The sequence below is a fragment of the Triplophysa dalaica genome, chromosome 2 (genome assembly GCF_015846415.1).
Source record: "Triplophysa dalaica isolate WHDGS20190420 chromosome 2, ASM1584641v1, whole genome shotgun sequence".
Classification (NCBI taxonomy): Eukaryota; Metazoa; Chordata; class Actinopteri; order Cypriniformes; family Nemacheilidae; genus Triplophysa; species Triplophysa dalaica.
This window is the reverse complement of record NC_079543.1, coordinates 4758955-4786214: the sequence shown is the minus strand read 5'-3', so window position 1 is coordinate 4786214 and position 27260 is coordinate 4758955. Positions and strand designations below refer to the sequence as shown.

Below are 27260 nucleotides of genomic sequence, written 5' to 3'. Positions count from 1 at the left end.
ACGGGGGACGGAATCAGAGAAAGGCACTTTTCTGAAAGCTGATTGGGCGATCTTTCCTACCTGATTGGCTGCAGCACCAGGTGGGCGGAGTCTACGGAGCGCTCTCTACCGGTTTCCGGTATGACCGTTGTTTGACAGATCGGAACGGATCATCGCGTTCAGGTATGTTAAACTAAATACGCTTATAGTATGTTTACATGCCTTCTAGCTTACATATCAATATACAATATATCGGAATATGTTTAATATACGCGTGTTTGTGTAAGAGTTTCCCGGTTGAGGTCGCAGTTGGTGTTTGATCTCTCGAGGTCACGGCACAGCATCACCGACGGATCAAATAAAAGAAAACATTGAGACACAAACCATCTCTGAATTTTGGGGATCAGCTGCTCTACTGAGTTTTGTTTTGCTTTAGAGAAGTGGCTTTCAGTAGCTCACATGTTTTCATGTTATCAGTTGATCGGACGCGACTCCGTTTCATCATGTCGTTATCAGATTAACTTGCATGCTTGCTGTATATATGACAAGGGATCACAGATCAAGAGTGTAACCAATCGCATGATGCTGAAATGTTTCTTCATGAAAGATGGCTTATCAAGTACAGTGTGCTAAAACAGTATGTGGCCTACAGGCCAGCATATATGTTAGTCCAGTGTATAGACTGCTGAGTTGTATCTGTAGTAGGCAAGTCATGGTTGAAATGTCTATGCAACTTAGTATGCAACTATGCAAACAAAATATAACTGAGCATGTACATCTGATGTTTACGTTCTCCGCATTGCAGGTTTGTTGGATCTTATTGAATTGTTGACAGTGTCTGTATGTGTGTTCATTATTTAATGCTTAAAGTTGCATACTAAGGGCATTGTTAAGTGGCAACAGTGTCTATTAGGGGGCACACATTAATATTGAGTAGTAAGGAATACTGACATTGTAGCCTCTCTCTCTTTTCTCCCAGCCCGCTATCAGTATTCCCATGTGTTTTCCGTTCCCTTTTTTGTCATCCTATCGTTGTTCTTGAATGTCAGAGCCGAAGGAAGAGTTCTTCAATGTTTGCCTGAAATCAATCTGTGATGCGATCACTTGCTCGGTCTAATGGAAGGTTTCTCTCCAGCACACTTACTTACAACCCCAGCCATTAGGAGTGGATTTTGTACACACTCACATTCAGATGTGTGTATACGGTTAAACATCCACCATGTTCTCGATAATCTAATCTTCATCCACCCCCTCGCCCAGATGCTGTGATATCATCCTCAGAAAGCCTTAAATGTACATGATGTTTGATGGTGATGTGGGACAAAGTGTAATTTTTTGGCTGGACGTTCGGCCCTCGTGGTATATACATGCTTATTGTGTAATGAATGTGAATTGTGTGTGTGGGGCATAGGTCAGCACAATCTGTGTGTGTGGTTGAATGGATGTGAATGTTTTGGTGGCGTAAATCAGGACAGTAAGATCAGAATGAAATGCACCTTATGGATGTGTGCGTGTTATGGGATGTTTCTTAAAGGCGATGACATCTTTGTGGGAAGGATTATGATTGGAGAGCTTATCTACTCACTATCATCTTTGTTTGACCTGTTAGTGAGAGTCGTTATATTAACGTTAGTTTATATAAACCATCATATAATTGCTAATACAGCTTTCCTGTAGCTCAGTGGTAAGAGCATTGTGTTAACAACGCAAGGTTGTGGTTTCGATCCCAGGGGATTGCAAATACCTATGTATAAATTTATAGGATAATGCACTGTAAGTTGCTTTGGATAAAAGCGTAATGCATAAATGTAAATGTATTTCGCTATCCTTCTGAAACCTTGGATGTCCAAATTCAAATGTTTTTCAGGAAATGGAAAAAACAATGTACTTTTTAAAACTTTTTGATGGCTAGAGATTTGCAGAACCCAGTGACAAATGTAAAGGGTGACTAATCATAATGATTAATGTAAAAACAAAATCACGAAATATGGAGATAAGTGAGAACAGGCGAGAGATTCTCTTTCTTTCTTCACTCTTTTTAAATCGAATGGATTTTGTATCTATCATCTATCATTTGTAATGTTTTGGTTGGCACTTTGCTTGCTAACCGATATTTCAGCCTTCTTGGATTGTGCTGATGTGTACCCTGTGGAAAAAAACACCATTTGCTGGGTTAGGTATGTTTTGATGCTGGTTTTCTTATTTGTGCTGGTTTTCTTATTTGTGCTGGTTTAAGATGGTTACATGCCGGTTTAAGCTGGTCACGTGCGGGTTTAAGATGGTCTTGTACTGGTTTAAGCTGGCCATGTGCTGGTTTAAGCTGGCCATGTGCTGGTTTAAGATGGGCATGTGCTGGTTTTAGCACGTAATCCCCTGAAATACTTTAACATTTTTATGAAATTATATACGATTGTGTCGGATTGCTAGCAATTTGTCTAGCGTCAGTGGTGATTGAAAACTGGCTTTTGTGTGATGCTGCATTTACTCATGACACTACCCTGTTTAAAAATGCTTTGCTGGGCTAGGTATGTTTTGATGCTGGTTTTCTTATTTGTGCTGGTTTAAGATGGTCATGTGCTGGTTTTAGCTGGTCATGACCAGCTAAGGACCAGCAAATGATCATGTTAAACCAGCACGACCAGCTCAAACCAGAACATGACAGGTTTAAACCAGCATGTGACCAGCACAAACCAGGAAACAAGCATCAAAACATACCTAACCCATCTTATGCTGTTATCCTCAACAGGGTAGTGTCATGAGTCAATGCAGCATCACACAAAAGCCTGTTTTCAATTACCAATGACGTTAGACAAATTGATAGCAATCAGACACAAGTGTATATAATTTTATAAAAATGATTCAGTATAACAGGGGATTAAGCAAAGAGCTTTTTCACATTGTAATAGTTTGTGTGCTTTGATTTTTGCATGTTGCATGAAGCCTGTTGTTTTGCATTTCTTCCCAGCGTCTGGCTTTGATGGCCCAGCTGTGTATTGAACTAGAATGGGACAGAGTACATCGGGCCCAGAGCCCCCAGAACCTCCAGAGGTGAGCAGAAGAACCGCTCTCATGCTTTTGACCATACACAGTACACACCCGCAAAACCTCACCCTCTAACTCTTCAGATGACCACTATTTTGGGTTCAAATATTTTTTGGCCCAGTTTGCTCTTAACCCTTTCTGCATGTCTTTAAAGGTCCAGTGTATACAATTTAGTGGCATCAAGTGGTGAGGTTGCGGAGTGCAACAACGGCTAACTACACGGCTTCGCTCCTATATACGAGTCATATACAGGTTTTCACCGACATGGGCCTAATTAAACGATGACAGAAGTTTTTGGGCGAACTATCCCTTTAATTCCATCCGTCTATCATCCATTACATTTGCTTTTCTTTTTCACTCCTCACTCCCCAAAGCATAACTATTGAACTTTTAACACTTTATTGTTCCCTCAGGGTTGTATTTAACTCTGGGTTAATATGTGATGTTGTGTCATATTAGTTTCATACTTTATTTAGTAAGTTAGACTGGATTTTCAGGTTTTTTTTAATTGTTCATTTATAAACCATGCATTGACAGTGAGTCAGTGATGCACCTTATTTGCATGTGCAATCCAAGCATAGTGTGAAAAGCACACTCCCTCTCTATGGGTAAATGTGTGCAAACACACTCCACCTTTCTTTCTATCTATCACAATCATCACGCTTCATTCACAGATAAGTATCTGTTCTGCACTCCCATGATGCAACATGCCCCATGCCCTCTTTCCAAGTCTTGTCCCCTATGGCAAAATCTGTTCACTCGTCAATAACAGCATCTATTGACTTTTTTTTCGTTCATCCCAGTCTTTTCTTGTATAAACAATGGATACATGTCACTTTTGTCTTCCAAACCTTAGTCAGGGTGGATTGGCTGCAGCTGATTGGCTAAGATGGCCATGTGACTTGCTTATCGAAAAGAAGCTTCAGCCGAAGCATGAATGCCAACATTGATCAGAGATCAGTTATTCCTCTGGCATGATGTTTTGGAAATTGCATGTAGTCGAATACACCTATACCTCAGTTCAAAGATGTTTTTTCTGACCGTCCTGCATTGCTGGCAATCCTGAAAATTATAATAAAGTTATGATAAGTTATTTGATAACTCTTGTAAATCAAACATGTTTGACATCTAAGAGAATTTAAATCCTGCATGACCACCTAACACCAGTAAATATGTATTTCGTTCTGTGATGGTTTCACACTAACCCAACTGTGTGGTGACTGGAGAATGTAAAGATACATTTCACCACTTCTGCAAGCCTTGAACTCGTGTTAAAGAACAGGAAGCTCTTATCATTTACAGAATTTTCAATGGCTTTATGGTTTAAAGTCTGAAAAAGCTCTCTTTTTGCATTTGAGGGACACATTAAAAGTAAAAATTCCTTTGCATTTACAATATATTTAAAATAAATATGTATTTAAACGGTTCATAGGGCTCAAACTCAAACCTTGGCATTACTGCTATCCTTTTCCTGTTTGCTACAGGAGCGCATACACTCGAGATCTTGTTAACAATTCAGTATTGAAAAAAATAACTGAACTAAGACTGAGAGAATGAAGGAATGATGGAGTAGGAGCGTGCGGAGGAGAGAAAACAGAATGAAGTTTGGTTTACATAATGGTGTAACAGGAAAAGCAGAAAGTTACAAAATGTCTTTCTTCTGTATTTATCACTCTTATCATGAACCAGATGATTTAACTTGAATTTCTTTAATGAGTATCAGTATCGTTTGTAGTAACGTCCCCTTGTGTTTCACACCAGGAAGGCTTTGGAAGCATCAAGAGTTTAGTGGAGGATCAGCTGCAGACAAGCATGGTAAATGAAAACATGTTTAAAACTGGATTTATTTACAGGTAAAATTGAGTTATGCTGTATTACTTCTTTCCAAATCACTCATGCATTTGTGTTTTATGTCCACAGGTGGTGGGAATAGTGATCGGTGCTGGGGTCGCCATCGTCCTCATCGCGGCCCTCATCTTTTTTGTCCTGCGTAGGATACAGCAACGCAGTAAGTACCTTAAAGTCAATTTTGCAATTTCTTAAAAACATGTTTCATTTAGTGTATTATAGAATTATATTATAAACATTATATTGTCAATATTATATTGATAATATATATATTTGTTTTAGGTTTAATTAATGTTATTATCGATTAATGAGCACTTTCTAATTGTTATCGTGTTTTGTTTGTGCGCTCAGAACTGGAGGCTCAGGAAGCCCCCAAGTATCGCTTTCGCAAACGGGACAAGGTCTTGTTTTACGGGAGAAAGATTATGAGGAAAGTTTCTCAGTCCACTTCTTCACTGGTTGGCTCCGCCTCCTCATCCAGGCCACGCCTCAAAAAGAAACAAAAGATGCTCAACATTGCCAAAAAGTAAGTTTGGGTGGCTCCATTATTTGGTGGTTTTGGCTCAAAGGATTCTTTGTGCACAGCTGCATGTTTGTCTATCTCGATCTGTCTGTCTGTCAGGATTTTGCGCTTTAAGAAGGAGGTGCCCATTCTACAGATGAAGGAACCTCCTCCATCTGTTCTGGAGGCGGATCTTACGGAGTTTGATGTGGCCAATTCTCACCTGCCATCGGAGGTGCTTTACATGCTGAAAAACGTCCGGTAAGCTCTTGCTGCTTGTGTGATTATGATCACTAGAGAACATTGTCACGATGATCGAAATGGAGCTAGTGTCTTATGCTCTGTGATACATTTAGGTTTGGTCTCTCTCACTCTCTCACTCTCTCTCTCTCTCTCTCTCTCTCTCTTTGGTGCAGGGTGTTGGGTCACTTCGAGAAGCCCTTGTTTCTGGAGCTATGTAAGCACATGGTGTTTCTGCAGTTCCAGCAGGGTGAATACGTCTTCCGTCCCGGACAGCCTGATAGCAGCATATACGTCGTGCAGGACGGCAAGCTGGAGCTCTGTCTCACTGCACTGGTGTGTGTGAAAAACACCTGGATTGTGATGCGTGTGTGTGCTTATCTATGTGACTTAGCTCTCTCTCTTTCTCTCTCGGCAGGATGGGAAGGATGGAGTGGTTAAAGAGGTTTTCCCCGGAGACAGTGTTCACAGTCTTCTGAGCATCCTTGATGTCATCACAGTGAGTAATAACCACAACTCCATTCTCTGTGTCTCTGTTTGCCCAAGCCCAGAACACATTTAACCTCTAAAAACAGCCGCCAACTTTTTATTTAACATGTTGTATAACTTCTGTTATTAGGGTCACCAGAGAGCGTACAAAACCGTGTCGGCCAGAGCGGCGGAGGTGTCTACCGTCCTCAGGCTTCCCGTCGAAGCCTTTCTGTCGATCTTTGAGAAATACCCGGAGAGCCTTGTGCGAGTGGTGCAGGTCTGGTTACCAGAAAATACGATAGATTCTAACATTATCTAATTTTAAAGGAAGCATTGCCTGTATCATACATAGAGGGGACAATCCCATAATGCTTTGCAGTGAAAACATGAATTCAAGATGGAGGACGAAGAAAGGAAAAACATACTTTTACTAACTAAGTATCGCACTGTAAGCTTAACTAACATAAAACTCAATTGAAATCATGGCGGCATGACGACTAGAATGTTGATTTAGTATGTAGGGAAGCTCGTATAGCTTTGTAGCAGCTTGTGTGTGATGTCATGTATTCTGTTTGTACCGTCTGTAGATCATCATGGTGCGTCTTCAGAGAGTCACTGTTTTGGCTCTGCACAACTATCTGGGGCTCACCAATGAACTTTTTAGTCACGTGAGTACACACACACACACTTTTTTCACACACATTTATATTAAACGATTACATTCTGGTGTTAATCTTTCAGGACATGCAGCCTCGTCCCTCTCCTGTCTCTCCTCATCCGACACGCTCCAGCCCCATACGGCACAGCAGACGCTTCGGCAGCCTCACCGTTCCCGACAAACACCGCGATGCTGCTGTCCAAAGCGCTACAGGTGAGGCACCACAACACCTGCTTACTTAACAGACAATACAAAACTTTATAATTCTTATCTTCACGATGTCATTTCTCTGCAGCTGGGGATCACGGGAGGGATGGCGGCACAATCCCGACCCTCAGCAGGACCATATCGATGCCAGTGGATATCGCAGGTAGCTGTTCAAATCTTTTATCCCTGTGCCCCTTATAAAATCATGCTAAAATGTGTGATGGAGACCTTCAGACATCATCTAATATACTTGTGTTTGAATGTGTTGTAGGTATGCAAAAGAGTCTGCGGTCTGATTTTGACATGGCGTACGAGAGAGGTCGAATTTCCGTATCTGCCGAAGAAGGAGCACCTACTCTATCCGTGTTCACTCGAGTGAGTTATTTTCACATTGATGTGCGCAGAGATAAGCACGTTTTTCACACGGCCGAGTTGCTTGCATGTTTACACAGGCTATTTTTACACCAAGGGTGAAAGAAGTATAAAGATTTTGTTTAAAATGCAATAGAAAAGCGGAGTGCACCACATCCAAAGGAACGATGTCATTGTTTTTTTTCAGCCGATTAAACACTGACAGCCAATCAAAGCCCATTTAAAATGTGAAACCGCTGCAAGTGTCTTAAAGGGCCAGTTCAACCGTAAATGAAAATTCTGTCATCATTCACTCACCCTCTTTTCATTTTAAACCTGTACGACTTTCTTTCTTCTGCAAAACACAAAAGAAGATATCTTGAACAATGTTAACTGAACAGCAGCGGTACCCATTCACTTCTATTGCATGGACATAAAACCAGCGCAAGTCTATGGGTGCAGCAGATACCAATATTCTTAAATTAATCTTGGCTATTAATATTAAATAGGTGAGGTCATATAATTTGATGAAAACTATATACATTTTGGCAAACGTGCATGTTTTGGGTGTCGCAGGAGCAACGGGAGAGGAAGGTGACTGTAGATGAAGTTCCGTCAGGCGTGTATTTGTATCCAGAGGAGGAGTCGGGTGTGGAAAATGTTTATGGGTCGTTTTCAGGACGACCAAACACTGCAGTATTTGAGGAGGCCCAGAAAGAGATGCTGAAACTTATGAAGATTGAGGTGTGTGTGTGTGGTTTTGTTAATCGTTTCAGTGCAATATGTAACTTTTGCCTCTATCTCTGTCTGAGACGTAAAATTGCAGGTGTCTTTGCATATTTTTCCTAGTTTATATTTGACCAAAAAGTTAAAGTTGAAACAACGTTTGCTCCAGAACTCAAATTCTACAATGAACATTTAGTGGCGAGAATACGCAGAACAAAAAATAATTTCAACAGATCCACTTTTTTATCATCTCTGTTTTTTGTTTTGTTTATCAGGACCCGCAGCTGTTAAATGGACGGGTGACGCTTCATCATGCTAAAGCTGGATCTGTTTTAGCCCGACAGGGTGACCAGGTGCTCATGCTCTCTAATTTTCTTTGTCCTTCCACCTCAATGCAAAAAATCATAGTCACAGAAATATATGAGCGTGTTTCCTGTTCAACAGGACGTGAGTCTGCACTTTGTCCTCTCTGGCTGCCTTCACGTCTATCAGAAGATGATTGACAAACAGGAGGCAGTGTGTCTGTTTGTGACCCAGCCGGGCGAGATGGTGGGTCAGCTGGCCGTTCTGACGGGAGAGCCCCTCATCTTCACCATAAGAGCTGAGCGAGACTGCACCTTTCTTAAGATCTCCAAATCTGACTTTTACGAGTAAGTGCTTTCAAACAATCCCACAAACCATCAGTGCTTTAGGGTACCAGATGTAATAAATAAATAAAGACCATGTTTTTTTAATCTTATCATTATTAGAGCGGTTTACATCACCCAGTCAGCAGTATTGTTCATATTGTTTATGTATTTTTTGTTGCAGGATCATGCGTGAGCAGCCGAGCGTAGTTCTCAGTGTGGCTCACACAGTGGCTACCCGCATGTCACCGTTCGTACGGCAGATGGATTTCGCCATCGATTGGATGGCTGTTGAAGCGGGGCGTGCCCTATACAGGTACTTGCAATACATTTTCCTGAAATATACAGTCGTGGAAAAAATTGAGAGACCATTCCAAAATTTTATTTAATCAGCAATTTTAGATGTATTAAGGTCATCCCAGTCCAGAGTGTGTTGAATTTCAACTAAATGAGACCTCAGGAGTGACAACAAGTCAACAGCAATGTGAAAGACTGGCAGCATGACAACTGTGATAAAAATCCAGGATATTTTTATCTTTTGCTAAATACGTGTAGAAATATTACGGTTGTATTGCTTAAAAGAGAATATGAACTTGTTTTCTTGGCATTATTTGAGGTCTGAAAAAATACAGAGCATATCTTCTCTTAATTTGACCTGTTTCTCCAGTTTTCATTTTCTCCAAATAGAAACAATATTTTTATTAGGAAATTTTACAAATTAGTAAAGCAAAGTATTGTTAGTTCACAGAATGAAACAAAAAATATAATTTTACCTAAACACATACAAACACTATAAATAGTACATTTTATAATCTGAAAAAAAAGATTTTGAAATGGTCTCTTATTTTTTTCCGCAGGTGTATTTTCTTGAACATTTCAGTGTAACTGTTTATTCAACTGACAACATTTGCTGTCTTAAACAAAATCAAACAATACTTTGTATCCGAATAATTATTGTTAATTTAATAATTGTACTGTTTTACAATGGAATTGTCATAAACTCAAAAAAGGCTATTTTGAATTGATTATTTTGTACATTTTGTACATTTTTGCTTAACGTTTAATTGTTTCGGCATGTGAAATATTATTATAATCAAACTATGCATGTGATGTTATATATATTTTTTATATTGCGATCTTTGCTGGAGCTTTTATCCTTGTGTATTACAAGGTTTGTTGGAATGTTTGATTCTGAATGGCCAATCGCAGCATTTGCATGTTCGTTATTTCGAGATAACAACCTCTTAAAACTAATAACACCCAGGAACCCGGATGCAGCAAATCATTTTGACAGGTTTTTTTAATTAAATATAAATGTCTTTTAATAACATACATGTCATTAGTTTTTACAAATGATTCGATCAAATTGCCTTTTCATGACATTTGAAGGTCGTTTCTGACCTTGAAACCAAAAGTAAATGGCTTTTCCTCAGGGAAGGTCTGCATTCAGTAAAAATGAGTTAATGAAATATTTTAAATTCAATTTCATGTCTATTTTTTCCTCACGTGGCAAGAAGCAGTGTAATAAGAGGGATAATGTACAAGCAGCCGGCTGTTATCACGAAATAAGCCCCTTTAGTGTGATACTAGACCCTTCTCTTCGCGCCTGGTCCTGATTTCTGCGATAACAAACGACTGCCTGTACATTATCACTTACAAACAGTGTTATCGCTGTATTTCATTTTGTTACAATAACAGTTTGAAAAACGTTCTTGTTTGGCATTGCCTACTCTACGTTTTTTTCTCTTGCGAGAAATGTGAATACTTATAATGTTTACCCGGTCTTAAGATTTCGTTCAGGAGTGTATTGTATTATTGAAAATTGGCACATATCTAAAAAAGAATCTACTGTGATCTGTAGACAGGACGATCAGTCCGACTCCACGTATATCGTTCTGAATGGACGACTGCGCTCCGTCATACGGAAAGCAAATGGCAAGAAGGAACTGGTTGGAGAGTACGGACGAGGAGATCTCATTGGAGTGGTGAGTCTAAAGATCTGAAAAAAAAATCGGGGAAATGAACTTAAGGTTGTGTACAATAAATATCGACATCTTATGTGAAAGAATTTTCGTTTCTTATTGACTTTTCTTTGCCGAATTTTCATTTCTTTCTCTCAGGTGGAGGCTTTGACGCGTCAGCCCCGTGCCACCACGGTTCACGCGGTCAGAGACACAGAACTGGTAAAGCTTCCGGAAGGAACGCTCAACAATATCAAGAGAAGATACCCGCAGGTGGTGACACGTTTAATCCACCTGCTGGGGCAAAAGATCCTGGGGAACCTTCAACAGGCCCGGGGGCCTTTCTCAAGTACGTTTAATTTTGGTCATTTCCTTTAAATGCTATGAAAAGGAAACATAAACACATCATCTTTCTCTTTTCTAGGCTCTGCACTGGGTCTTGCCAGCATGGCGTCCAGTCCAGACGTCACTAACCCAGCTAGCAACCTGTCCACTGTCGCTGTACTTCCTGTTTGTGATGATGTGCCAATCAATGCCTTCAATTTGGAGCTTAGCCACGCCCTCTACGCCATAGGTACACCAGTGGTGGATATACAGCGTATGTTTGACTTAATAACAAAGAGCGTGTTACTAAACCAACTTCAATTCTCCAATCAGGACCGACCCTGCTGCTGACCAGTGACATCATCAGAGAGAGACTAGGGGCTTCTGCTTTAGACAGGTAAGTGTGACATCACAACAACTATACATATTCGTCTCTTGTATTTATCTTTTAACTCTTGGTTATCTTTTTGTGTTCATGAAGTATTCATGAGTACAGGTTATCGGGTTGGTTGGCTCAGCAGGAGGACATCAATCGTATAGTCCTGTATCAGACAGACAGTGGTATGACCCCGTGGACTCAGCGATGCATTAGACAGGCTGACTGCATCCTCATTGTGGGGCTCGGAGACCAAGAACCTGCACTTGGAGAGGTGCGTGACCTCTTTTAAGTGGAGTCTAGTGTTTGTTTTCACACTTTGTGTATTGATAAAAAATCTAAACCGCTCGAACGTCTGAAGGCTCAAAGCTCACAAGAAATGACAGTCATGTTCAGGAAAGCAGTACATTTATTAACATTGGCTATCCGAATTTATAAACTAAACTGTTATTTAGTTTTATAAAACTGTTCACATCAATGATACCTATAAAGAAAATGTTAAAAAAATTAAATGTATCATTTATTTGCCCTCGATTCGTTCCAAATCTTTATAAATGTCTTTGTTCTGATGGACACAGAGAAAGATATTTGAAGGAATGCTTGTAACCAAAAAGTTCTTGACCTCCATTAACTGCCATAGTAGGAAAAATGACAGTGGTAGTCAAAAGTGTTTTCCTACATACTTCAAAATATCTTCTTTTGAGTTCAATAGAAATTTATAAAGTTTTTGTGCCTACTGTGGTAGGAATTCAGAACAGATTCGAAACAACTCAAGGTTGAATAAATGGAGACAGAATAAAAATTGTTGGGAGTCCACACCACAACTATCAATGATTTTATTTATTTTCTTTTGTCTATTTTTAATAAAAAAACAATTTCAACTGATGAACGATAAAACATTGAAAGTTACACAAAAAGTTATCCCTTGTGTAGTGTTCAGCTCTGTTTTCACCTCAGATATGCATATTTTATTAACACATTTTTATTAATATAAAGTATTTTATAAACATTTTTGGTATATTTAATGAGAAATATTAACCATACAGTTTATTCTGACTGTTGGAAACTGTTGGTCATTATAGGTCACCCTTAATATGTTTTTTTGGGGGGGGTATAAATATGTAACTAATAAAAAGTATTTAAAATAATTTTGACAACTTTAACAACACATTATTTAAAAATGAAAAAAAGTTTAAATTTGAGAAAATACAGTGTTATTTCCATTTCCTATATATTAGTTTTGCAAACATCGTCTGAGTAACAAAAACATGAACCATTCAAGGTGTTCATTTAAAATGCAAAACTTTTATTAGTTAGTTAGTAAGTTAGTTCTTTATTGTCTTTGCATATTACAATACAATGAAATTATTTTGGAGGCATCCAATATGCAGCACAATTAAATATATTTATAAGTAAATAAAATATAAAGAACACAGTTCGAAATAATTATTGCACGCATTCCAATTACATGACTTTTGCAACCTATCCACAGCCCTGGGAAAGAATCGGTTCCGTAGTCTATTTGTACGTTTTCCTTAGGCTCTCAATCTACCTAAGGGAAGGGTGGTGAAATAGTGATTCCCAGGATGTTAGGAGTCTTTCTGGATGTTTGTCGCTGGTGTGAGAAGACGGTTTGAGTAGATGTCACACAGACTTGAGAGATCTGAACCAACAACCTTTCAGCCGTCTTCACAACCCTCTGCAGATCTTTCCAGCTGGAATACCACACAGTACAGCAGTATGCTAGAATAATCTCCATCGTACGGCGGTAAAAGCTTATCAGCAGACTCTGGGGAAGCTTATTGCGTCTCAAAGTCCTCAGAAAGAACAGCCTCTGCGGAGCTCTCTAATGATAAAGGAGATATTTACACTCCAAGTCAGAACTTCAGTGATATTTACTCCCAAGAACTTAAAACTTGAAACTCGCTCCACTTCCTCGCCATTAACACACAAAGCATTGTGGGATGTTTTATTAAATGTATTTAATGTAACGTTGATGTGCATTGGTGTAAATGCTAGTATAGTTATCGTGTTATGATTTCTATTTCATGTTCCAACCTTCTCAGTTGGAGCAGATGTTGGAGAACACGGCAGTTCGAGCGCTGAAGCAGTTGATCCTATTGCATCGTGAGGACGGTCCGGGCCCCTCTCGCACCGTGGAATGGCTGAACATGAGAAGCTGGTGCTCAGGACACCTTCACCTAAAGTGCCCTCGTAGAATTTTCTCGCGAAGAAGCCCTTCCAAACTGGTAAAAAAGACCATGCGAGTTTACCAGCATTTTGATCGTGATACAGCGTAACACTTTTGCGTTGTTTTCACATTGTCGTTTTATTCCAGAGAGAGGTGTATGAAAAGGTTTTCGAGAAGACCGCAGACAGACACAGCGATTTCTCGCGGCTGGCCAGAGTTCTTACAGGAAACAGCATCGCCCTCGTGCTGGGTGGAGGCGGAGCGAGGTGACCACAACATATTACATAATACAACGATAGTCCCACTTTAAACTCACACAGCAGTGTTTTGATAGCAACAGTATTTACACTGTTTTTTTACACATTTCAAGTATTTATTTGAAATGTTTAGTCCCTGTATCTGTGTGGTTTATTAGTAAATGAGAAATTTGCTCAAGAAATGGAAAATGTAGTTCATTTCAGTTTGGTTAACACATTACAATCTTGCAGAGGCTGTTCTCATGTTGGTGTTATTAAAGCCATGGAAGATACAGGGATTCCCATCGACATAGTGGGAGGAACGTCCATCGGCTCGTTCATCGGCGCTCTATATGCAGAGGAGAGAAGTGCTGTCCGGGTCAAGCAGAGGGCGAGAGAGTGGTCTAAGGTAATGTGCCTGGAAGTAAAAAAACAGTGTGTACATTGATCTGGATATAGGAACAATGATCAAACAGATGATCTACATGTTAGGAAATTATTGAACCCATTTCCTTCCTTCAGGCGATGAACTCTGTGTTCAAAACGGTTCTTGATCTGACTTATCCAATCACATCAATGTTCTCCGGCTCTGCCTTCAACACCAGCATCTCCAAAGTCTTTGAGGACAAACAAATTGAGGTGAGATATTACCTCAGCTTTTAGAGCTTTCATCCTTTTTCATTTTCATTTTTTCTAATATACAATGTTTACAACAAAAAAGGATGAAATATCAAATTAAGTGATTACATATAAGACTGATGTGATGCTACATGCAAGGAAATGTGAACATCTCATCCGTTTCTCTTTTATCTGTAGGACTTGTGGCTTCCCTACTTCAACGTGACCACAGACATCACAGCGTCTGCTATGCGGGTTCATAAAGATGGTGAGTGATGACAGAACTTCCTGTTTCAGACCTCTTTAGGGGTTCCTCAAGTGTCTGTGTTTGGGACATGTCACTTTTTGATTTTTTCTTTTAATAAACCATTAATTATGTAAAAGTATTGCATTTTCAATATATTTAGGAATATATTAAAAAATAAGATCATTTTAATGAACAATTTAGTATAATCTTTAGTTTTTTTACTATAATATCATTATATTTGTATTGTATTATCGCTGCTGTCCTTCTGAAACCTCGTATCTCCATATTTTGTGATTTTCTCTTTCAAATCATTATTATAAGTCACCCTTTATGTTTGTCACTGAATTTGTGACCACATCAAACCATTTAAAATACAAAAAAAGTGCTTGTCAACTTTGACAAAACAGTATTTAATCATTTTGGAGATCAAAGGTTTCAGAGGGAGAGCAGTGATATTTTGCTATTGTATTGTCCTATTATATTTTTACATATTGTGCTGTTTTAAGACTAGTTTTGGGATGTATGTCTATAACAGTAACATTTGGAGTAGTTTTAAAGTCTGTCATTTGGGTATTTGTATAAGAGTTCTAAAGTAACAGTTGAATGAAAGCAAGTGAAGCTACTGATGCATGTGGCTTGCAAAGTCTAAAATAAGTGATGGTTTTGTGGGAGGAATCTGGAAAACTATTCTGTTTCTTTACACTTTACTGTTAACTCACATGTTAATGTATCATCAGTCATTATACTAATAATCTGACCAATGACATACAGTATGCTGGATCTCTAAATTCTGGGTCAGGTCCCTAAATTTAAGGAAATTGTATGATGTGTTATACTGTCCAAAATCAAAACGCTACTGAGTAACATATAGATTTGCTTATATGTATATCCTGACCCACTGGATTTATAGGCCATACAGTGGTCATATGGTCACCCCAGGTAGCCCAAATGCATTATGGGATTGCATTTTGCATGTCTGTCCTACCTCAAGGACTGCTTTTTCTCTGCTTTCTTTCCTCCTGCTATATTTCTCTTCCCTCTTCCATAAAACCGTATTGTCAGTCCATCCTTTCATCTCAATATGCATTTGTGTCCTAGACCTGGGTTTTTCACACATCGTTTCTCTTGCTTTTTTCCTCTCTTGTTTAATCTCAAATACCTTTGCTTTGTTCCAAGTAAACACCATTTGCTGTCATAGAGGGTAAAACCTCTGTTAGCGTCGCCGGTAGGATCCAGAACGTATGACCTGTGTGCTTAATCCCACCCTTTTAATACTATTTCCTTTTCCTGCTTTTCTTGTAGTATTGTTTAGAGATCACACCGCACAAATAATAGACGCATAAAAACATATTTATGTTTTTCTTCAAATAAAGATTCATGCCATTCAAAATGGTGAATCTTCTTAAAGGGACAGTTCATCCAAAAATAAAAATACACTGTCATTTCATTCAAAATCTGTATATGACTCTTCATTGGAACACAAAAGAAGATATTTTGAGAAATGTCTCTGTACTTTGGTCCATACAATGGAAGTCAATGGGGTTAGTGTTATTTGGTTAGCAACAATCTTCAAAATAGCTTCATTTGGGTTCTGCTGTTATTTTATTTTTTAGTGTAATGTCCTGTGTACCTAACAGCCTGCAGATCTCTCATTGCCTTTTTGCTTTTCAATCTCCTGCGTTCTGTTCTGATCTTTTTATTAAAGCATGACATATATACTTTTGCACACGTATTGTTTGGTGGTTTAGGATTTTGTTGTCTCATAGGTCATTTGATTGGCACATGGCAGGATTTTTATGTTTACAGAAGCGGCAGCCCGATGTTTCTGAGATGTCCCACCCCCTCATTCTCACGCATTGTTTTTTTGTTGTTTACTGTCTTCTCTTTCCTCCTCTCTCTCTGTGTCCTGTCCAGTTTTGATTTACTGTCCATCTTCATTTTGCCAGGCTGTGTTTGGCGCTATGTTAGAGCCAGTGCCTCCTATACCCCTTATCTGCCTCCTCTCTGCGACCCTAAGGACGGTCACCTCCTCGTGGATGGTTGCTATGTTAACAATGTCCCAGGTCAGGATTCTGCCCCTATTTTCGCCCTCCACCCACCCTTTAGAAACCAACATGAGGTTTAGAAAGCAGTTTACACCAACATCCCTGCGACCACTCAGTTACCCTGTGTGTTTGAATGTCTCTTGTTCTGTATGAAAAAATTAACTTGCATGCTTATGTTGGGAGCTCATGGCTTGGAAGGAACGCCGGAGAAAGAATAGAGAGACTGTGCCTTCAGAACAAAGTTAAGACATTACATTGAGCTAAAACTCACTGGAATGTGATTGGGTCACACTGAAACCAAAAAAGACCAAAAGTAGAAAATATATTTTGTGTAATGAAAGTGACGACTTTGATACAAAAATAAAAGATGAATGTACAGTACTGAGAATGAATGACACCAAGAACTGTCCAAATTTCTTAAAATTGTACTTTTAAAGTAGGGTTCATGTAGACATATATATATTTAAAGCAAAATGAAAATATATATTTATTTACACCTATTGACATTTGTGTACCTGATTAGTTTCAATTGACCCTGTTTAATTCTTTTGATTACTTGGCTTTGTTTGTGTGAGAAAAACATCACGCGATGGCGAGTGTCTTCATGCGTCTTTACGTTTCTAACCAGACATTTCGATTGGCTTTTTGCGCAAATTTCCCAGTCAAGTTCATTCTTTTTAACTTGGGTGGAAGACGCGATTGAGGCGACGGCGCATATTCACGTCTGTTCGAGACTTTGCATAGACAATGGATGTAAGTTACCGTGCAAATAGTTTAATTCGATCTTAGGGTGAACACACAGTAAATATTCACGTATTCAGCATTCAGTTTGCCTACAGAATCCGATTACTAATTATTGTATGCAATCGTACATTTTTGCCTGAATTAAAAATAAAACTGTAATTGAGCAACATATTGATTTATAAATTGAGCTATTATCTACAGTTTTTTGAGAAATGTCAGTTCAACGTCATTTGACTTCACCCTACGCAAAGATAAGTGTGTAAAATACCCCGCAATTTTATGCTCCAAACAGTGGTGGCGATAGAGAGACCAAAGTTATGGATACCAAGGGTTCTAGTAATATTATTAATCATGGAAATAGAATAAAAAGTATTTGTAGGTTATTATGCTATGGTTTTGTTGCAGCTTGTATCATTTACAAGTGCAGCCAAGTGCAGCTAAAGTGCAGTCACAGTGTGCGTATGTATATTGTCTATTTTACAACGGTTTTGTAAAGCGACTATCTATTTATGATCTTGCATTTTGAGTTTCTATTTTTAAGAGTAATGGAACAACTATGGGTTGGAAAAGCGTAGTAGAGAAGCATAAGTGATTTTTAGTTCTTTTCCTTGGAGTTAGTGTGTCTGAAGAACACGATCTTAAAGAAATTCGTAACTATTTTACGAAGTGGCTAATTTGTTTGAGGTCATACGATCTTATTCATACATTGTGGTACGATTTGCTTTCACAGCAGAGATGTTAATTGAAGGGGTGGGGCTTCAGTATGACTTTTTTATACTCATACACTTTTGAACAATTCACATCTTACAAATTCTACGAATTGGAGACTACATAAAATAGTTACGAATTCTTGTGAAGTCAGGTTGGTGCGAATAAAGCATATTTATTTGCGTACAGTGGCAACCAGGAAGCATAATGTTGAGGTTTCTGTTGCTTTCAGTTTGTGTGCTGACGGTTGCTTTGTTATTTTTCATTAATGTTTTTCTAGTTTCATTTATATTTTATTCCGTCTTCATCTTTGTCTCATTATTTCGCCTTATGTTTATATTGTGCATAGTTTGTGTTTGGCCATTAAGGTTTGTGTATTTCCCATGCGCTGCTTCACTTCCCATCTACATTGAGCTTGCCTGTCACGAGCACGCCACACACTTACGTTCTGTGTTGATGTGACTGCATGCCTATCACGCTGTTATTCTTCAAATGCCACAGTACTCATAAGACTAATGGTAAAAACAGAGGGAAGTGTCGTTCTGGATCCTACAGCACACAGAAATCAAAACCACAAAACCGTAAACAAATACAAACGTTTGGCTTTACAATTCAGTTGTTTCACGTGAATCATAAAGCTCTTTTGCTTTAAAGGGATAGTTCAGCCAAAAACTCAATTTTTTCATTTATTTACTCAACTTCAGGCCATCAGATGTAGGTGACATTTTTTCTTGAGTAGAACCATAAAGAAGATTGTTTGGTAAATCCGCAGCCCTCTCTGCTTCATATAATGGGAGTCTATGGGGTCCACCTGTCTAAAAGTTCCTAAATCACATAATTCCAAAAAGCGGCTCCTGGCAAAATGTTAACGTTTCGCGAAGTAACTCGCTTGATATTTTCATAAATTTTAACATAGTGTTTAATAATATTAGCCATTCTGTACAGCCTCAGCACTGCCTTTCTGCAGGTGGGGCTAAACGCTGGTTTTCCATCCGCCACCAATAGCTACAAGAGGAAGATTGCGATTGTGTGCAGAGGCTGCACATTATGGCTAATATTATTAAAAATGACGTTCAGTTTTACGAAAATACCAAAGGATTTGCTTCACGAAATGTCATCATGTCGCCAGGAGCTGCTTTTTTGGAATTATGTGCTTTAGGAACTCTTAGACAGGTGGACCCTATAGACTCCCATTATATGAAACAGAGAGGGCTGCGGATTTACCAAACAATCTTCTTTATGGTTCTCCTCAAGAAAAAATGTCACCTACATCTGATGGCCTGAGGGTGAGTAAATAAATGGTAAATCTGAGTTTTTGGCTAAACTATCCCTTTAACACATGTTGAATGCACCTGCCTCTCTTGATTTACTCTCTCCTTCCAACCCATGCCGTCTGCTGCGCCTCTCCTGACACCTGCTGGCCGAGTGTCGTACTGCAGGCTGGGAATGGCTGGCAGTGCCCAATATGTTCACTGCGACTGTCTTTTTACACCGTCTCTTCAAATCTGTCCGCCAAAAAGTGCATCCCGATTGTCTTGTGGTAAATTGTGATGAATCAAACCTTTTCTGCAACAAACCTTTATGAGTACTGACAGATTTCACGTAAAAATAAGTGCACTAGTTTAGGCAAATCAAACATTTTCCATGTTGAGAAAAAACAAAGACTGGAGACTGGTGTGAAAGATACGTCCGCCTTATTACCTCATTCCTGTTTACTCCGCCCATTGAGGTGGCGTTCACCGGATGAGGTAAATCACGCACATCGTCCTTGGGGTGACCATCACTGTCTCTCCCTGCTGGTCTGTGCGCTACTAACCAAATATGTGACTTTAGCATCGCCTCCGAACGTTGCTGGGACGTTATTTGCACGTTTTCTAGACGTTATTAAGAGGTTATTATCCCCTCCCGGTGTGGCAGGCTCTCTGTGGCGTTATGTCAGGGCGAGCATGACCCTTTCCGGGTACCTGCCACCCCTCTGCGACCCCAAAGATGGAAACCTGCTCATGGATGGAGGATACATCAACAACCTGCCAGGCAAGTGTGTCCTAGAACAACCCAAACTCCCCAGAGCCTCAAAGGCCCGAAACAAAATCTGGGTTGGGTTGCTTTATTTTGGTTTTAAAGAGCAGTGTTGATTTGAGTAAGTATGTTGTGTGTTTCTTAATCATTTCGAGGGTAGAGTGAGTGGTTTTACTTTGTCCATTTGTAGTCACAATTTGGGTTTATTTGGTTGTGGGTCAATTGAGCATTTAATGGAACGGTATGGACACAAATGGACAAAGTTTTGCAGGGATCAGGCGGTGTGGACTTAGACGGTCTATTGCTTTACCTCTAGTTCCTCATCAGCCTGTTAAATATATAAATCATAAATTGATTTCATTATAAATGATGTTGTCTGGTGTGCAATTGGTCTGATTAAATTGGTTTGAGTTCATGTATGCAAATAATTTTATCTTCCAAGATTACAAAGAAGGGAAAATAACACAAAGTTGGACAAAAACTGACCTTTGGGTCACCAGACAGCAATGACCTAATGTTCTTCAGTTTGCAATGCAACATATTAGACAAAAGTTTAGATGTTGCATTTCAACCGAGGACTTAATCTTACTGATGGGGAAAAAGACAAGATTTTGCATGTGTAAACAACAACTGAAAAATGCATGAATATCACCTGTTTTTACCATCTTTAAATAATTGGATATGTTTGAAACTTAAAATCCCTTTTTAAATGCATCTTTTTTCCAGGTTGATGCATTGAATTTTTTATTCATAGTTGTTTGTTAAATGCAATTGTCTTTTTCCATCCCTGCTCTGTTCTGAAACACCAGCAAGTCTGTTTCACAAACGTCATCCTACATCTTACATTTAAAAAAAGTTTCAAAATCTCTTCAATTGTAAGATAACTGACAATGGCACATACATAATTCAGATGATGGTTTGTTGAAACGGTGTTTATTGGTGATTATGTATGTTTGTATTGTTTCTGCAATATTAACAGTATTTTGTTATTGCTGCTACCCTGTGGATGTCCGTCTTTGTTTATGTGTGTTGGCATTGGCACTCTTAACACCCGCAGCGGACATAGCGCGTAACATGGGTGCAAAAGCTGTCATCGCCATTGACGTGGGCAGCCAGGATGAGACTGATCTGTGTAACTATGGCGACAGTCTTTCTGGCTGGTGGCTGCTGTGGAAACGAATCAACCCGTGGGCAGAGAAAGTGAAGGTGAGACGGTGTTTCGTGATATAAGTACACTTCTTGACATTTGTATTTTTAACACTTGGTTTGTGATTTATGACTAGTGCTGTAATCTCTTAAAAAATATAATATGCAGCATTTCTAGATGTATTGTGGCCATTCCAGTCCAGTGTATGTTGTATTTCAACAAAATCAAACATCAGGAGTGACAAAATCATCCAACAGCAATATGAAAGAATTGCAGCATGACAATACACTTTTAAACTATGATCAAATATGAGGTTATCACATAAAAAAAATATTTTTAACTTTTCTTAAACACATTTTTTGCTTGAAAGTAAATATGAACTTGTTTTCTTTACAGTTTTTGAGGTCTGAAAAAATACAGAGCATATTTTCTGTTATTTTCACCTGCTTCTCCAGTTTTATTTCCCGAAAATAAATGCAAATAGAAAGAATATTTTTATTTAAAATTGGTAAAAGTATTGTTAGTACTTCACAGAATGAAACAAAAATCATTGTTTTACCTAAACACATACCTATAAATAGTAAATGTAAAAGCTGAAAATCGTTTCTAAAATGTCTTCAATTTTTTTTCCATGCCTGTATAATTTTATATATTTTTTTAATTTAACATTGTAATGAAGTTATTTAAAATATTTTATATTTAGAAATTGTATCATTTTATATACTCACCAGCTTTTACTTTTTGTAAATAATATAATTTCATGGCAGTTTTACAAACCCTTTAAAACTCCATGATGGACTTAAGTTCATCAGCTTCCTTTAGGAAACACATTCAGAATGCTTTTAAAATAGCAGGAAGGCGATTTGAAACGTAGTGTGTATTAACGTTGTGTATCCTCTTTGTATCACAGGTGCCTGATATGGCTGAAATACAGTCACGTTTGGCCTACGTGTCCTGCGTACGGCAGCTGGAAGTGGTCAAAAAGAGCGCCTACTGTGAATACATCCGCCCACCCATCGACCGCTTCAAGACCATGGACTTTGGAAAATTTGATGAAATCTATGTAAGAACTCAGTCCGTCATGACAGTAACTATTCTGTTTGATTTGTTATAATTATACTATAAAGTCCTTCCCTTATCTGGTATATTATATGGTTACACAATGCCTGATGTTTGTTTCCAGGTTATGTATTGAATAACATTGCAGTCCGTATAGTTAAATTTATAATAATAAATGATTTGTTTTTCTGTCTCAGGATGTGGGGTACCAGCACGGTAAACTGGTGTTTACAGAGTGTGCCCGTGGTGACATCATTGAAAACATGCTGAAGGACCATAGATCAGCGGATTATAATGACAGCAAGAAGACCGATGTGAGTTTCCACTAAAATCACAGGCATTAGCAAATGTGCACATTTATGCAATATTTTGTGTTGTTTCAGATTTTTGTTGTTGTGTATATTTTAAACAAATATTGCATAGAATAAATATCTGTTATAAATATGAATAATTTAAATATAGCAATTTTGTGTGAATGTAAGTGCTATTATATGCATACTTTATCACTTTCATCATCAGCTACTAAAAAAACTTCATATTCATTTAATTTAAACATGTAATTTAAACGTCTGTATTTTATATGATGTTATTTCATTGTTTCAGTCCTGCACGTGTCCCAGTGCAGATTTCACAGATCTAGCCGAGATAGTGTCGAGGATTGAACCTGTGCAGAGCTTCCTAGGAGCCGATGGTCAGTTTCTAGAGATTCAGATTCTCTTGTTTTCTGTTTTTTGCGAGTTACGAATATGATGCACGCGTTATCTGTACGTGTCTCATAAATACGTGCGTCTAGCAGAAGAGTCCGATTATAACACTGAGTATGAGGAGGACGGTATGGACCCGGTACGAGAAGAGGAGGGTGAGGAAGAGGAGGAGGAAGAAGAGGGTGAAGACCCCGATGACCAGTCTCCAGGAGAATGGGGACCAAACGGCGTCTTCACGACGGTACATTGATCACAATGACTATATACACTAATGCATTGGAGAGACGCTCTAAAAATATACGTTTCTTTTTCGTGTGGGTGTAGGATGAGGAGAATTCGGTCCGTCAGAGGAAGACCATCACCAGGGGATCCAATGTCTCTGATGTCTCAGATTGCTGATAGGAAACAGTGGATGTAGAGGTCAAAGGTCATTAAAACAAGTCGTAAAGCGCCGTCAGAAATGTGACAAAAGGATTCGTTGGGAAGTCACCATAGATGCTGTGAAACAGACCCGCTGACACTACATTGTCCATTACACGGTACCTTAACAAGGTCCCACTGGTGTCGCTTTGCCTTCGTTTGTTGGTGTGTTTTTTATTGAGGTCTTGAAGACCGCAGTGGCATGCTTCGGAGACTCTGGACCCACAATAAGGAGAAACTGTACCACTGAAATTCAGTTTTCATTATGTTTGATATCAAACATCTCAGATGACAAATCTGACTTGACGTCTTGAGCAACGACCCGCAGACCAATATACTTTTGTTCCATAACCTGCTTAACCTTCTGCTTCCGTACATCACTAGTTCAGTAGGTCTGCTTTTGAATTGAATTTGAGTGGGAATGTGTGCCTGTGTGATCGGGAGAGTGACTGTGAATGTTTCAGATGAATGGAGGTCATGTTTGCTAAGATGGTTGTGAAAGTAAAACGGTTTTAAGAAATATTTAAAGTATTGATGGATTAAAAGGAAGGAATATCATGGAACATTTTGATTTAAGCAATGAAATGTGGGAAGAAATAACGGTGTAAAGGGAAGTAGAGGGTGAGGTAAGAAAATGAGGTAGACGTGAGGTCAACTGTAAAAACTGAGAGAGAGAGAGAGAGAAGAGAAAGAGAGAGGAAAGAGTAGGCTAAGGTAGACAGTGTGAATGAGGAAATGAGGTAGATGGTGAGAGAGTGAGGTAGACGTTGTAAAAGTGAGGAATAAGAACTGAGTAACTTATAAAATTCTGTTTATGCCAAAAAATGTGTTGTATGGCTTATTGTGTGCGTCTATGTTTAGCCTTTAAACGAAGATCTACTTGTGCTTCAGGTCGTCAAGGTGAATAACAAAACACCTGTAATGATATTGAACATGAAGATATAGACTGTCTCAAAGACCACAGCAGGTTTTCATCGGTCAGTTGGTTTTGTGTTGTGTAAAGCCGCTGCCTCTTATTTATAAGATTTCTTGCAACAGGTCCTACTATACATCCAAATGTCATTCATCCTCAACCTGAACACCGTCTATAATCAACGTTTAACCCCCACTGAGATGTACAGAGACATCGACGCTTATGCTTCGTCTCAGTGACTTCGCTGAGACGTTTGCTTTAAATTGTCAGGAGAGTTGAATGGATTTGCCAAGTATTTGATTTAATTTATTTGTTTTATTACTGGCTTTTTTTTAACGATTTTTACCGAAAACATAGAGATGCAAATGGTTTATTACACAGAAGAGAGTTTCTTATTTTGCTTGATTAGCATTTTTGCACTGATGAAAAATATTCATTTAGAATGTCTAATATGAGAATAAGAAAAGGTCATGTGTGACTGTTGGAAGCCGTGGAAATAATTGTTGAATTAAAAAAACTCTAATGAATAAAATCTTATTTAATGTCACGGTTTGATTTTTTTTTTACTCTTCATGTTTATCAACCGTGAGCTCTGCATTTCTGCATCTTTGTTCTTCAAAATTGAACACAGAGGGTTGACATCAGCACTCTTTAGCTATAAAATCTTTAAATCGGGAGATAAAAGCATGAGAGCACATAAAAATGTAATTGCTTCCTGCAGCACACCATTACAAAGGCATTAATACTGACAAAGGTTGTTATGTTTAAGTATATAAACTTAAAGATTTAAGGTTACTACAAACTTTACTTTGTATGGGCGCCTTTATGACCCAAACTTAAAGCGGCCATGCAATGGTGTTTCATGCATTCTGACTTATTTACAAAGTTGTATGTTGTCTTCATGCTTGACATGGTCAACTTGTCAAAAAACGAGTTGGACGTATGACATCTCGATACACTCCCCCAGCGTTCATATAGGTTTCAGGGTTTTTTTTCGAACATGAAAATCCGTTTCGTAACAATTTTTCTTAGTCCCTTATTGGGCAATTCTCGGCAAGCCGAAAGAAACAGCCCACCAAACCGTATCAGTGACAAGCGAGACCCGCTTACCATCAAGATAGGCTGCGCTGCGTCAAGATTGGCTGCGCTGTGGACCTGCAGCTGCAGCTCGTTACTCTTGCAATAGTGAGAGGTGTGTGTTAGTTTGTTCACAGGCATTTCATTTCACGGCATTGTTATATAAACGCTGGATATAACCCTGGATTTGGAGTTCGTTTGAAACTGATAGATGTCGCGGTCCCAGTGATAAAAGATGCCGGATGTGAACCGTACGCGATAAGTGAAACAATCATATGACGGTGTTTTGTTTGCAATGGGTGCCCATGTGCCTTAGTTTCACGGCCCCATCCCTCTCGAACGCGTCGTATGTCTTCGGAAATAATCGTACATCTATATTGTGTAATCTGTATCAGTTTTATATAAATGTGATCAAACTAAGGATTATGGATTATTTGAAGGGTGCTACACTATTCTGTAGGTACTCATTAACATGAGATATGCAGAAACTGTCTGAGATAGACTTTAACTTTTGGTACACATCCGCAAAGAACAGAATCTCTGTAGACTTTAAAAGTATGTTAGCCATTATTATTTCCGGGTTACCACCAGTAGAAGAACCGTTACTTGGCTAAACCTAAATGCGAAAAGTTACACGACCCATTTTAACTAATTTTGTTAAATAAAATAAACACACAATAAAATTCAACAAATGGTTTGTGTAGTACAAATATTATACGATAAAATGTTACAATATATAGTTTTTTATGTATAATATTATTAGCCACCAGCCAGACCGATAAACAAAGACCAGGCAAGAACAAAGTTTAAATGAAGTACACTAACTTATGTAGGCTTAGCACCCGTTTAACATTTGGCATTGGTATCTCAGCTTCCCAACACTCCTCTTTTGAGTGTAATTCATTGGCCAAAAATAAAGAAAACACAAAAACCTATTCAAATATCAAATTGACTGATGGAATTATTTAATTATTTACATTCCTTTAGTAATCGCAATACTTCCTTTGGCAATAATAGGTTGTGAAAATATATAATAATAATAATTGACTTTATAAAATTCTTTATAAAAAAGTTTTCAATTTATAGTAGTTGGCCAAAACAGTGTTTCAATATTTTTTCTTAAATGAATTTGTTCAACTTAAACCCTTATTTAACACTACTGGTTAACATTATTTCAATAATTTTATCTTAAATGCAAATACACTGTAAATAATACTTCATAACATTTTTGTAATCACGATGTGAAAGTGTGTAAAAAAACAAAAAAATCTAGTGCAAATATTAACGTAATTGTTTATTCTTATTATTATACTTTATTACTAGATTAAAAAGACAAGTAGACATCCCCTATTTATTTTCATGTAAACGTACATGTATTACTACAGCTATAGTTTATCTGCTTTAAATATTTACTTTATTAAAACATTACTAGATACTGACAAGAACTAGCGATAACACTTTAGTTTAGGGACCAATTCTCACTATTATTTAGCATGCCTATTGTTACCATATTGGCTGTTAATTATTACTTATAAAACACATATTCTGCATGACCACATTATACATCGCTAATCCTACCTAATACCTAAACCAAACAATTACTTTATGAACAATAAATAAGCGTCAAATTTTGAGTTATTGATGCAAAAGTCATAGTTAATGTTTTGTTAATAGCGAGAATTGTACCTAAAAACAAAGTGTGACCGAACTAGCAAAGGAGTTTGTTCTTGAATTGTCCTTAATTGTATTATCTCTGATATCATGAATGTTGATGTTTGAAAGTCAAAGAGCAGATGATAGTGGAAATAAACCACACAAACA

The 27260-nt window shown here is 38.3% G+C and overlaps 1 protein-coding gene across 4 annotated transcripts; it reads left to right on the top strand.

Annotated features, from left to right (window-relative positions):
- Positions 1–51: 51 nt before the first annotated feature.
- On the top strand, positions 52–24909 carry pnpla6 (patatin-like phospholipase domain containing 6). 4 transcript variants are annotated; one of them, XM_056738248.1, is made up of 35 exons: positions 52–162; positions 2945–3027; positions 4783–4836; positions 4942–5029; positions 5221–5395; positions 5492–5632; positions 5788–5947; positions 6030–6110; positions 6231–6359; positions 6670–6750; positions 6833–6953; positions 7036–7110; positions 7219–7322; positions 7875–8042; positions 8300–8377; positions 8469–8674; positions 8835–8966; positions 10512–10635; positions 10771–10960; positions 11036–11185; positions 11269–11332; positions 11417–11585; positions 13378–13560; positions 13650–13768; positions 13991–14147; positions 14261–14377; positions 14555–14624; positions 16550–16666; positions 20018–20134; positions 21177–21325; positions 22177–22329; positions 22523–22639; positions 22929–23016; positions 23122–23270; positions 23354–24909. In XM_056738248.1, the coding sequence occupies exons 2-35, from the start codon at positions 2983–2985 to the stop codon at positions 23426–23428; spliced, it is 4146 nt and encodes a 1381-aa protein (XP_056594226.1). In that variant the 5' UTR covers positions 52–162; positions 2945–2982; the 3' UTR covers positions 23429–24909. The 4 variants fall into 4 exon arrangements, with proteins under 4 accessions (XP_056594226.1, XP_056594218.1, XP_056594233.1 ...); XM_056738240.1 differs by having other exon boundaries at positions 6824–6953; XM_056738255.1 differs by lacking the exon at positions 16550–16666 and having other exon boundaries at positions 6824–6953.
- The last annotated feature ends 2351 nt before the right edge of the window (positions 24910–27260 follow it).